The sequence below is a fragment of the Mugil cephalus genome, chromosome 13 (assembly GCF_022458985.1).
Source record: "Mugil cephalus isolate CIBA_MC_2020 chromosome 13, CIBA_Mcephalus_1.1, whole genome shotgun sequence".
Lineage (NCBI taxonomy): Eukaryota > Metazoa > Chordata > Actinopteri > Mugiliformes > Mugilidae > Mugil > Mugil cephalus.
Window position 1 is genome coordinate 907688 of NC_061782.1, and position 13454 is coordinate 921141.

At 46.5% G+C, this 13454-nt stretch overlaps 1 protein-coding gene across 2 annotated transcripts in view; it reads right to left on the minus strand.

Annotated features, from left to right (window-relative positions):
- The window catches only part of LOC125018489 (spectrin beta chain, non-erythrocytic 1), a 90753-nt gene that overhangs the window by 48075 nt on the left and 29224 nt on the right, over nt 1-13454 (minus strand). Inside the window, exon 1 of one of the 2 annotated variants that reach the window (XM_047602422.1) lies at nt 7376-7996. The exons of the other annotated variant lie outside the window; for it this stretch is intronic. Coding sequence (XP_047458378.1) covers nt 7376-7580 — 205 coding nt within the window. The 5' untranslated portion in view covers nt 7581-7996. Of the gene's footprint in view, nt 1-7375; nt 7997-13454 lie in introns of those variants that run through there. 2 annotated transcript variants of the gene reach the window in all.

The window sequence follows — 13454 nt, forward strand, 5'->3', positions numbered from 1 at the left end:
TGCTAAAGAGCTATGATGTGTGGTTGCTGTAGTTGCTCAGGTCCAGGTTCATCGACATTGGTCCCATGATGATGACGCTGGAGTCAAAGCTGAAGAAGCTCCACCCACAGACCAGAGGGAACTAGTTTTTTTTTTTTTGTTGTTTTTTCTTTCATTCGAAAGTTGTGTATTTGATTCGAGTGTGAAACATCTGTTTCCACTAAGAGACGGCGCACAGACAGAGGCCTCAGCGCACTCTGTTCACAGCCACGGTATAGCCCTTATCAAAATACACACTTCCACTTCAGACATTCCTGGATTCCAGCATTCCTGAACTCCCGGGGGAGGAGCAGGAAGGAGCAGGAAGGAGCAGGAAGGAGCAGGAAGGAGCAGGAAGGAGCAGGGAGGAGCAGGGAGGCCGGAGGTCAACGTGAGTGAGTGGAGGAGGAAAATAGTTGACAGAGAGTTTCCTGAAACAGGTTTAAAGCTCAGCGTTCGTCTCCATCTTTGTTTGACTCCTCCCTCAGTGGGAGTAATCAGTCACATTTTAATCCCTAGTGGACAGTAGGGGAACTGCAGCGTTTTTCTTTTTGACAGAAGTGAACTGGGAAGTAGTTTCAGATTCAAACTAAAATGTATTTGTCAGGGCTGAAAGATGATTTTACATTTACCAGAAATATATATTTGCACATCAGCAAAAGGAAACTAAGAAGTAAAGTAAACCTCTGGAACCAATGAGGACGTTAGTTTGGAGAAAGTCTCTTGAAATGACAACGAAATGTCTCAATAAATGTATATTTAATCAAAGTGAATCAGCCCTAAAAGTGTCTGGATGGACCAGAGTTTAGGTTTTGTTATTTAGAAACGAACCATCTACAGCTTTTAGGTTTGGTTCAGTCTCACATCTGGACAGAGTGAGGACAGCAGGACGCCAGCAGCCAATCACAGGACACAATACAGAGCCTGTCATCCAATCACAGGGAGCTCTGCTGCCGCCTCTAATTGAACGGACGTGAATGGGACACAGAGCAGCAGTGTGTCCCCAACAGAGGACGATTGAGACCGAACTGACTGGAACCATATGTGTCTCCTCCAGTCAAAGCTGTTTGTCTGCTCCACATGAACCAGAGACGCTCTGACGAGAAGACGAAGAAGAACTGGACACAAAACACCATTCATTCTGCCGACCACCATGTCTCTGCAGGCTGCCTCCAACTGAGCACGCTCAGTTTGTGTTCACGTGATCAATACGTCTCCAACATGATCAAACAACAACCTCTACACAAGACGAAGAAGAAACATGGAGGACGAGAAGACGAAGAAGAAGAAGAAGGAAAAGGAGAAACTTGACTGTTCAAGAGTTGTGAATGAACGTCCTCTTCCTTTAAATGTCAAACTAAACTAAACTAAACTAAACTAAACTAAACTAAACTAAACTAAACCAAACCAAACTAAACTAAACTAAACTAAACTAAACCAAACTAAACCAAACCACAGAGTTTAGATCAAACCTGGTGTTTAACTGATGAGCTGGTGTCAGATCAGCTGGATCTGAGTCGCTGAGATAAAGATAAAACACGAGTGTGTGGTTCATTGCGACCGAGCCCTTCAACGTTTACATTCCTGCAGCAGAGATAAGAATCCAGCCGTCACACCTCCTGCTACGATAAAATACGAAGCCTTTCCTCCTCTCACGCCCGATGAATCCTTCTTCCTCTGAACCCGGCGACTTTCTCTAGAAACAGCGTCGGCACAAATCTTTAGAATAAGGACTCGAAATTCCTCATGGATGAGGAGAGAAACTCTCTGGGCGTTTGTCGCTGGGACGTTAATGAAACTCATCCGTCATCGTCACCGTGGGCTAAAAGCTTCACTCAGATTATGTCGTAATCCACAGATTCATGTCCTGATCAGTCACAACTTCCCAGAATAATGAATCAGAGCCACACTTCATTCACACGACGACACAAAGCTGCTCAACAAACATCCTGATTTACTCACTGATCAAGGACAGAAGTTTGTATTTCACCATCCACAGAGTCTGATTTAATTACTGATGAGCTAATTATTGATGCTAACAACTGCTAACGGAGCAGAACGCTGATGGAAATCTACTTTTTAATTTAGTTTTAGAGGTTGTACTGACGTGCTAGCTTGTCATTAGTATTGTCTCCTTTAGCGTTGGTATTAGCGTTACCTTAACCTCGCCTTTAGCTTTCACATTAGCATCACTGTCACAATTAGCATCGCCTTTAGCTTTCACATTAGCATTGGCATCACTGTCACAATTAGCATTGCCTTTAGCATAACCAAGCCAAGCCAAACTAAACTAAGCTCAGCCAAGCTACACCAGACTAGCATAGCATTAGCATAACCATCTAGTCAAACTAAACTAAACCAAACTAAGCCAAGTCAAGCCAAAGTAAACTACACTCAACGATTCAAAGCCAAGCTAAGCTAAGCTAAAACTTTAGCACAACCAACAGCAGCAACAACACCTCCCAACCACCAACCAACAATCAGACTAAACTCTCAAAGTGTACAACTACTTCTTCTTCTTCTTCTTCTTCTGGAATTTAGTCGTGTTGGTCTTGTGGTCGTGTCACTGCCCTCTGCAGGTTTTACAATGAAAAGGTCTCTCAGGTGTCGAGCTCTCGCTGGGTTTAATGAACTTTCTCCCTCTGGATGCTTCAGTTTGATTTATTCATCACAAATCGACACTAACTCGTCACTGAGTTGTTATTTGGGTCCAAACTAAAGCTCAGAACAGACCCATAAGATGTGTCTGACCTAATCCAGACATCCAGCAAACGTTAATAAGATAAATAAGATGATTATTAACGACTGACGCAGCAACAGAAGAATTCTCTGTTGGTCAGAGACATGAGACAGGAACACGTGAACTTCTCAGAGCGCTGAAAGCTGCAGGGTTGAACTTCGACACAGATCAATAATGAACAAAAAAAAAAACTGAACCAGACCCCGAGTCATATTTCACCACATACAGTTACGCAAACATCTCCCAGATTTATGGACGTGTGTGTTTAAAAGCTTCGTGAACACACGAGGCCGTTGTTCACAGGACTGAGCACAGATCACGTTAGAAATCTTTACATTCAGAGAACTGGTTCTTCTTCAGGCGGCGGTCGGACGTTCGGACGGTTGGACCGTCGGCCTGCAGCATCACACACACGAGATGCTAATGGCCATGCTAACGGTTAGCCTGCTCCCAGCGAACCACACACACACACAACCACAGCAACGTCACCCTCATATCTTAATCTATCTTAATATCTGCCCCATGACTTATATTTACGTTTTATTTTATTCTCTCATGTGCATCATCCACAAATATATAGAAACGGTTTTATTACTTTTCTTTTAAATCATTTTGCCCTCAGCTGTGTTGTTGTTGTTTTTATTTATTTCATTAAACTGGAAACTAATTAGAACCAAATCCACAAAGAATTAACCAGTTGTTTGATGATGAACTGGAAATGTGCAGGTTTTTCAGACTTTCATCGAAGCCGTTTTAACTCTTTAACGTGTTTTACGTCCGAGCAGCGTTTTGATTGAAACCATCTGAGCGGCTGTGATAACCTGATACCATCACGCTGCTCTCACTCAACTTCTGCTTCACTTTTATTTTTAGATTTCTGCTGTTTTTCTCCAACGTGCCCCGCCCACTCTCTGGGCTGTTGTGAGCATGCTCAGTGGAGCGTGGCCCTCAAAGAGGTCTTTCATGCTGAACATCTATGTGACCATGTGATAAGTCACTTCCTGGTTCGTCCTCAGACGCTCTGAAAACACTCGGCTCCTTCCTCCAACACTTGGTGCTGTCACACTCCACAATAAGTCCATTCTCTGCGTCTGTAACCGATACTGCCGACTCCACCTCGGCCTCAATCGCTTCCAGATTGCCAACTTTGCCGGGAATTTTTGTTAAGAATGTCACAAGAGAAAGTGGAAACGGGAGAAGAGTTTCTGCAAAAGAAAACCTGAGACTCGGCAGCTTATTGAGCTCATGCTGAGTTTTTTTTTTTTAAGTGTGGAGAACGAAAAACAGGAAACAGGGAAATTAAAAACAAAATCAGTTCTTCACAATGAGCTTTAGAATTAAAAAGGTTATTAAAGTCATGATAACATTAACCCTTTATAGGGCCAGGAACCATATGTGGTAACTTGATGTCGTTGTAAGTGGTGAGTCGTGTCTTTTCAGCGGGTTAATACCACGTTAATACAGAATAGAATAGAATAAAAGTCACAATAAAAAGAGCGACTCTCGAACTTCAAGAGTAAAATCTGAAAAAAGACATTTTAAAATGTATTTATCGTCAATTCAAAATGAAACCGTTCTGCATCAGAGAAACATCGACTCCTCTCGTCTTCTTCTACACGAGTTAGAAACAAAAAAATGTTCACAAACACAAATAAATCCGTCGTAAACCTCCTGAAAAACCTGCACAGAATATGAAACGAGGAAAAGACACGTGAATATTTGTGTTTAATTAACAGACACTAATTTTATGTTATATGTTATAAATGTCACTGCTGTGTATATGGAGCTGCAGTGATAATAAAAGCTTCAGTTCAAGTTAAAATAAAATAAATAAATCAACTGGTTTTATTTTCATCCCGTTTGTTCAGGAACGTTTTAAAGAATCTTCACCGACACCAACGAAGTATCTGACTGTTACTCTGCCTCCGAGTGAATCTGATCAGGACGAGGCTTCCTTTAATTTCACTAAGAGGGGGAGGAGGGGGAGGATGGGGGAGGATGGGGGAGGAGGGGGGAGGATGGGGGGGGGGTCACCGACAGACGCTCTGCAGAAGCTCATGAAACATTGATGAGGTGGACGAAGACAAAAAGACGGAGGACGACAATGAGGTTCAGAGATGTTCCTGCCTCCCAGACCCTGTTAGACCCCCTCCCCTCCCCTCCCCTCCCCTCCCCTCCCCCTCCTCCCCCGTGGTAATCCCCCCCCCCTGCTCCCAAACCAGCAGGAAGGCTCCTGATTGGCCGGCTCAGGACAACAGAGGAGGAGAGGGGGATGCTGGGAGCAGGAGGAGGCGTCTCGTTCATTTATTCCTTTATTTATTTTGTTGTTGTTGTGCTGAATTTAAAAATCACTTAACAAACGTCTCAGTCACTGATTCATGCTAATTAGCTGTGTGTTTGGCCACGCCCACTCTGGATTTCTAAACAAAGGACGGAGGCTTCAGCTCATTATTATTATTATTATTATTAAATCATCTCCGTGCAGCAGAGCTCACAGCGATAATCAACCAACCAGCTCTACCTGTGATTTATTTTATTATTGCTTCTGCCATAAAGCTTTTAAACAGTCATCTCACATAAACCTGTTTATGTATTTATGTATTTATCCATGGGATTATTGTTTTATGGATCTTAATGAGCTCTGCTTTTATGACGGATCATTTCATTATTTCATTGATTGTGTCGGATCCATGTGGAGAAGCTGCAGATAAATTACTGATGGGACAAATAAAGACTCTATTCATCTATTAATGTAGTTCTGGATCCATCCTAGTCTGGCCTACAAACACTGGCTGAGGTGAATTGTGGGAAACGTAGTCCTGACGATACTTTACCAGAGTGAGGACACCTTTCACGTTTCTGAAGCTGTAAACGTAGCTAGTGTTAGCTCCCGAGGCTAATGTTAGCTCCCATAGCTAATGTTAGCTCCCGTAACTAATGTTAGCTCCCGTAGCTAGTGTTAGCTCCCGTAGCTAATGTTAGCTCCCGAGGCTAATGTTAGCTCCCGTGGCTAATGTTAGCTCCCTCCATTAAAGCTCCCCTCTGGCCCGTGTGGGAGATAATCCACTGGTTTGCCTCCATCACTGCTTCATCTCCAGCACTAATCACAGACTGATTCCAACCTGAGCCTGAACGCCTCGCCAACATTAAAACATTAAAACATTAAAACATAAAAACAGCCAGGCCTGTTTCATGTGTGACCTCCGTCTCCATCACCTCCTCAGAAACACAACTCCACACGGCAGCGACACAAACTACAACAACTACAACAAACCTCTTCACACGTACTTTAATTAGAGGAGAGTTAGACGCAGAGTCTGAGAACAAAGACCTGAACCTCCATCTCTGGTTGGAAGTACACCACCGAGGAGGAGCAGGAGGAGGAGGAGCAGGAGGAGGAGGTGTCTGTATCCATGTCCTCTGTGTAAATGATGGAGGTGTCAGTCAGTGTCTAGTGTGACGTTGTGTTAGTGGATCATCCAAAGTTCACTCAGGTTAAAAGCTGCAGACAAACAACAACGACCACGTTCAGAAGACGAGAACAGTTTCCTGGAGACTAAAGTCCCAGAGGGTCAGAGATCATTTAGTTTTACATTCAGACTCAAACACCAGCCTCCATTAGCATCCGTTAGCCTCCGTTAGCCTCCAGCTAAATCCATCCTGCTGCTCAGGCTCCTAGTGACACCAGGACCCAGTGGAGGGACTGGGTCCTGGTCTCCTCCGGGTCTGGTTCTGAAGGTTAAAACCAGACTCTGCTACTTTATAACCTGTTGTCAGTTTATTAAGTTTCAGTTTCATGGATTAGAAACTCAACCTGAAGCTTTGTCTTTGAAATAGTTTGAAGAATCGACTGAACGCTGGCTAACGTAGCTAGCGTGCTAATCTCTGACGTGGTGTCTTATCACAGATAAAGAGCTACAGCAGTTTCCCCGTCAGGACGGCGACAGGTCAAAACCATAAAAAAAGATTAAAACATTTAAATCATTTCTATCACAGTTTAAAGCGAAGCGTTCATGGACACTACGTTCATCTCATCCACGTTAAAGCGCAGACATGATGCAGTAAAACAGATTAAAGCCTGAAAATAAACTCATCTCAAAGGTTCAGTTTCTCCAGACGTCCTCAAACTTTACTATTTATTATATGTCCTTTAACCTCAAAAAGTCATTTCTGGAAACTTTCCAAGAACCTGTGTCACCACCACGCTAACCGCTAACCGCTAACCGCTAACCGCTAACCTCAGATGTTTCCTGCAGGTGTGACCGTATCGGACTCGTCATCGTGACTTTATGGAGCCTGAACCAGGTCCTGATAGAGCTGCAGGAGTGGAGGCTCGTAACAGCGCGGAGGAATGTGGGTGTGGAGGGGCGGGGGCCGCCCCGCCGCCCTTCAGCAAGGCACTAAACCCCGTTATCAGGGAGGGGCCCGGAGATAAGAACCCACATCCAGGTCCATTCATCCTGAGCCGGGGTCAGATTTACAGGTCTGACGCTGTGAGAAGCTCCTGCTGCTTCCATTCAGTGAAACTGATCCTCGAACCCAAACCCTCAGGGACCGACCCCCCCTCACCCCTCCTCACCCCCCCTCACCCCCCCCTTCAGAACAGCTTTCTCTCACCTTGGAGCTGCTTGAACCTCCCCTCCAGCTGGTTGTAGTTGAAGGCGGCCTGGCCCGGGAAGCCGGGTCCAGGACTGGGCCCCCTGACGGGGCTGGCGCCCTGAGACGGGGACAGGGGTCCGGCGTAGTCCGAGGCCGGGGACAGGGGGCCGGGGGAAAGGGGTCCGGGGAGGCCGGCGGTGGAGGAGGCGCTCTGGAGCTCCATGAAGACAGAAAACTCCTCCGAGGGTCCAGAGGAGGAACCGAAGAACGAATCTAGAGCAGAAAGTTTCTAAAACAGGAGTTTGAAAAGATCCCTCGTCTCCTCGTCTCCTCCGCGAGGACCAGAGACATAGAGGACGAGCTGCACCGTCCTCCCGCTCCCTCCCTCCTTCTTTATGTTTGACGGAGGAGTCGCTGCCTCAGCACAACCACATCATCATCATCATCTTCATCTTCATCAGGCTCCGGGTTTCACCTCCATCCATGTGTCCACTCGCTGTCTGTCCCCCGTCCTCACAGATCACACGGTCCCCTCGGTCCGCGAAGACAAATCCATCCTCCCGCAACGAGGAGGAGGAGCAGCAGAGACAGAGAAGGAGAAAGCAGGAAACCGAACAGGAGGAGGAGGAGGAGAGACGGAGGGAGGAGGAGAATGAAAGCGTGGCTTGTTCCTCAGACACTGAAAACACCTTTCACACTGGAGAGGGAGGGGGGAGGGGCTTCTGCTCCCAGCGCCAGCCAATCAGGGGGCTCGCTTTTAGGATGATGTCAGCAGCTCATTAGCATAAGGGGCGGGGCAGGAGGAGGGCGCGAGAGAGAGAGAGGGAGGGAGAGAGAGGGAGGGAGGAGGGGGGAGTTTCTACTGACGTAAAAATAACTAAAAATCTTTTCATTTTTATATTAAAAGCTGAGCTGCTCTCATTACAAACACATTTATAAATAAATAAAATTACTTTTATTCAGTCGTTTAGTTTTGAACCAGTTAAAGTTAAATCAGATCAACGTCCTTTAAGAGCGCGAATTAAATCATGAATTAAGAACAGTTTTCTGTCATTTCTTGATGAAAGTTTATTTTCCTTATATAAAATTAATCTCTAATTCAAAGCCGACTTCCTGTCTTTTATTTGAATGAACGTGAATAAACAGAATAAAAAGTCGCAGCAGAGTCAGGATCAGGTCTGATGCTCTGAGGACGGAAACACTGTGTTTGTGTTTTAGACGATTTCAAATATTTAAATCTTTAAATTAAACTAAAGTCCAGATGTGAGTCGAGGCTGAAATGATTGGATTTTCTCCAGGAGACAGAGAGATGATTCAGAGGAGAAGGAGGAGGAGGAGGAGGAAGAGGAGGAGGAGGAGGAGGAGGAGGAGAGGAGGAGGAGGAGGAGGAGGAGGAGGAGGAGGAGGAGGAGGAAGAGGAGGAGGAGGAGGAGGAAGAGGAGGACATCATGTGAACATGTCTCGCTCTGATTTAACTCGTCCATCGTGACACTTTAAAAAAGAAATAAGAAGCAGTGAGTGTTGCAGAGGGGACGATGCGTTCAGGGAACAGGGTGTGTTCAGGGCCCTGGGTCCTCTCAGCGCTCACATGCAAACATCCTGCGAGGACGCTAATATTAGCGCGTGTTGTGGAGATGTGCTTCCTGTCGGGAAGCGCCGCGAGCTCGGCTTCCTGGGGTCAGAGGTCACGGAGACAATGATCGGAACAAACCCTTCACCTCCCGGCTGGTCCCGCGCGGACCAGAGGACGCCCTGAGGAACGGACAGTGTCCCCGACGACACGTCTCCCAGGACCGTTACCATGGAGACCACGGATTAAAAAGATGCGGAGGTCACATGACGACGACATTCACTGGAAATAGAAGAGTAGAAGAAGAAGGAGGAGGAGGAGATGAAGGAGAATGTCCTCCTCCTCCATGTCCTCCTCCATGTCCTCCTCCATGTCCTCCTGCATGTCTCCTCCATGTCTCCTCCATGTCTCCAAGATGTCTCCTCATCTCCTTGTCTCCGATTGATTCCATCTTTGGTTCTTCTTTTTTTTCCTCCATGTTTCTGTTCCTCCTGGAAACTCCTCAACCTGACGTTCGTTCATTCGCTCATTCATTCATTCATTCGTTCATTCGTGGATGATTGGCAGAGGTTACCGTGGTTACCGCCTCCACCATCAGGACCAGCTCTAAGCTGAACATCTGTCTCCAGAATGACGTCAGTTTCTGTCCTTGAATCATTTCGTCTCTTCTTCATGTCGAGCATCACGTCGTCCTTCCCTCCATCATCTGGTTTCCTCGTGGTTCGGCCCCTCAGGCCCCTCAGCCCCCCCCCTCCTCCATGCCCCCCCGACCAAACGCTCCATTCATGCAGCGGGGGGGGGGGGGGGGGGCTGGTGGTGCGTTCAGGGCTCAAACTTGTGACGCTGTGGTGGTGAATTTCACACGGGCCACACAGAGACATTCCTGACGGGTCAGAGCATCACCCGTTATATTAAATCTAGCTGATGTGAAACTAAAACACCACAGAAAAGAAGAAGAATCTTTACTTTCACTTTGTCTGAAAACGACATTAACGCAGACGCCAACATTCCCAGAATTCCTCAGCTGTTCACAGGCTCCTCCCCCAAGAACAACGTGACGCTGACTCATGTTTGTAGGAGACGTTTCCTCCGAGTGTCCAGACCTTTAGGTTTAGAACCCACAGCCTTCAGGCTGCCATGCTAACCATGGCTAAACGATGCTAACACACACTTTATTTGGTGCCTTAAGTGTTGAGATCTGAGCCATTAGCAAAGACAGACACACACAGTGTGATAATAATGTGAGCGGCTTCTTGGAAACTCAGCGCGTAAAGAGGAGTCTACGACTTTCAGAGCGTTCGCGTAGGAAATTCTGACGTCCAAGTACGAATGGAACCATTATCTTATTTTATTTCATCTGTTGATGCTTCTGGGTCAACTTAACGTTGTCGCCCGACGTCCACCTCCCCAGAAACATAACTACACAACGTAACTACACAACGTAACTACACAACGTAACTACACAACTACCTCGTAGGAGCTGAGGTAGCAGCGAGTTTCCTCTTTAGTTTTTCCAGCTGTTTCTCCGTCTCCACCATTTCTCTAACTGATTGTTTGCTATGAATAATACGAACACATTAACGGAGGAGATTTAAACATGTTTCTCTGCTGTGACTGAGTCTTTTCTCTCAGCAAAGAAGTAGAAGCAGAAATGAACCTGACTGGTAAAAAGACACAGCGCCCCCGAGTGTCGGCTTTTAGAGCGAAACTGGTTTAGTTTAAGAGCCGATATATGAGCAGAAACTTGACACGGACATGCTAGCTGTTAGCATCACCGCTAGTTTCCCTTTTAGCGTCACTATTAGCTTCTCACGTAGCATGGTCGTTAGCTTGGCCATCATCATGTGTAATCACCATTAGCCTTTAGTTTCACGTCCAGCATCAACGTTAGCATCGTCTTTAGCATCACCAGCCATTAGCATCTCTGACGAGGACACGACAACAACCATAACCACAACAACAACAACAACAACGACAACAACGACTCTGACACAAACCGTGGATCAGTTCAACCTCTTCTTCTTCTACTGCTCTTTTTAATGATGACACTATTTACAACAACCAGACTGTTGCATGTAAATACATTCAGTTATGTTGTGTGTGCGCGTTGGTCTGTGTGTGTGGATTAGTTTGGTTGTGACGCTGAGATCAGCCCTTTAACATCTGACAGGACGGAGACAAACGTTTTGTTTGAAACTTTCTGCTCATTTGTTTGTCTGTGTTTATTGTCCAGTCATGTGCGTCCTCAGACGGGACAAACACACTCTGTTAAACCATGAGGACGTCCCGCTCGTAAACTGGACGCACAAAACAAACACAACCAAGTAGATTCACTGACGCTGAACTGAATGAGACCTGAGCAGAGACCTGAAGCTGTGACATCAGCAGCCGGCGTATTGATGAGACGCCTTCAGGGCCTGCAGGACCACTCAGCGCTTATTTTAAGCTGCTGTGAAGACAGAAAACGAACCGAGTTACCAGAAAGGCCTGAAGGTCCTGACGGGTCGATAGGACTCATCAACGTCCTCGAGTCGATCGCTGCTGTTTCAGGAACACGTTTTAAAGAAGAAGGTTCTGCAGCAAAATGTTTTCATCAACGTGACAGAGTCTCTGGACGTCAGTCACTGGTCTCCTGTCAGAAACACACTGGACTTTAGGACCTGGTTCCACCGCATCATGTCAGACATGTTCAACGTTCCTTCAGGATTCAGCATCGCAGCGCTTCAAATGTTCTTACGTTTTTATTAAGCTTCATTATTATTATTGTTATTATTAATGCTTTTATTTTGCTTGTTTTTTATTTATTATTTTTTTCAGCTCTTTATTATTTTTCTTCTAACATTTTTTCTATTTTTGTTACATTTTTTATGAACTCTGACTAATTTAGAAGTTAGAAAAAAAAATCTAAAAAAGTTAGAAAGAAAAAAAAAAAGAATAAAATCAAACCAATAAGGATAATTGTGAGGACACCACCTGACTGGCCCCCACATAAAATAAATAAATAAACGGTTTCATTCATTAATAACTCAATAAGCATCTCTAAAGGTTTTATTTCTAACAAATGTCCTGATTGTCTGGTCTGTTCAACACTTTGTGTGTCATAAAATACACAAACCGTTCGATATGAAGTTTAATATTATTATTATAATTATTATTATTATTAATGTGGGCTAATTAACACTGAGTCAGAGCTGATGGCCTCTCGGACCAACATGGCCGGCGTCCTCTGGTTTTATTTCGGAGGAAGTCGCCCACGCTGAGCGCACACTCTCCTCCTGCCGCGGCCGCGGCTGTAAGCGGATCTGCCGGCGTTTCCATGGTGAGCGCTGGTTTTGTGTTTCCTGGGATATCATGTGGAGGCGCAGGCACCCAGGGCTTCGGTTTTCAGGCCCGACCGAGGTTTAAGGTGACTCCGGACCGGCCGCCATCTTTCTGCCTCATCAGGACATGTGACACCAGGTCAAATGTCACCGCTAGCTAGTTAGCATCATGCTAATCAGCTCAATGGAAACAAAGAGTCTGTTTGTGATGAAAAGACTCATAGACGAGTCCATGAGACAGCTGAGCTCAGCGTGAACAGGAAGGAGGATGAGGAGGAGGAGGAGGCTGCAGGGAGGAGGAGGAGGAGGAGGAGGCTGCAGGGAGGAGGAGGAGGAGGAGGAGGAGGAGGCTGCAGGGAGGACGAGGACGAGGAGGAGGACGAGGCTGCAGGGAGGAGGAGGACGAGGCTGCAGGGAGGAGGAGGAGGAGGCTGCAGGGGAGGAGGAGGAGGTGCAGGGAGGAGGAGGAGGAGGAGGAGGAGGAGGAGGCTGCAGGGAGGAAGCGCGGAGGAGGAGGAGGCTGCAGGGAGGAGGAGGAGGAGTAGGAGGCTGCAGGGAGGAGGAGGAGGAGGAGGCTGCAGGGAGGAGGAGGAGGAGGGGGAGGAGGAGGACGAGGAGGAAGAGGAGGAGGCTGCAGGGAGGAGGAGGAGGAGGAGGAGGCTGCAGGGAGGAGGAGCAGGAGGAGGAGGAGGAGGAGGAGGCTGCAGGGAGGAGGAGGAGTAGGAGGAGGAGGAGGAGATGGAGGAGGAGGAGGAGAAAGACTCAGACTGGACAGTCTGTTCTATTGAAGCATCACGTTTACTCACATAAGAAAAATCTCCATCACAACCAGCTGCTCTGAAACAACTTCCTGTGTTTCTATTTCCTCTGGAAAAACTCAACCAACATTAATAAAGATGAAATGGCTGCATTCATAAAAACCCATTCACATCTGAAGCTAAAACACATGAGCCACGTGACCAGACGAGACCAGAGCTGGTGACTGTTTCTAATACGACGCAACAAGCTTCCACTTTTAAGAGCAAACAGGACGGATCAGGATCAGGATCAGGATCAGGTTTAGGCTCAGGATCAGACTCAGGCTCAGAATCAGGATCAGGATCAGGCTCAGGATCAGGCTCAGGATCAGGTTTAGGCTCAGGCTCAGGCTCAGGATCAGGATCAGGATCATCCCAAATAAGAACCAGAACCAGTACTCAATGCTACT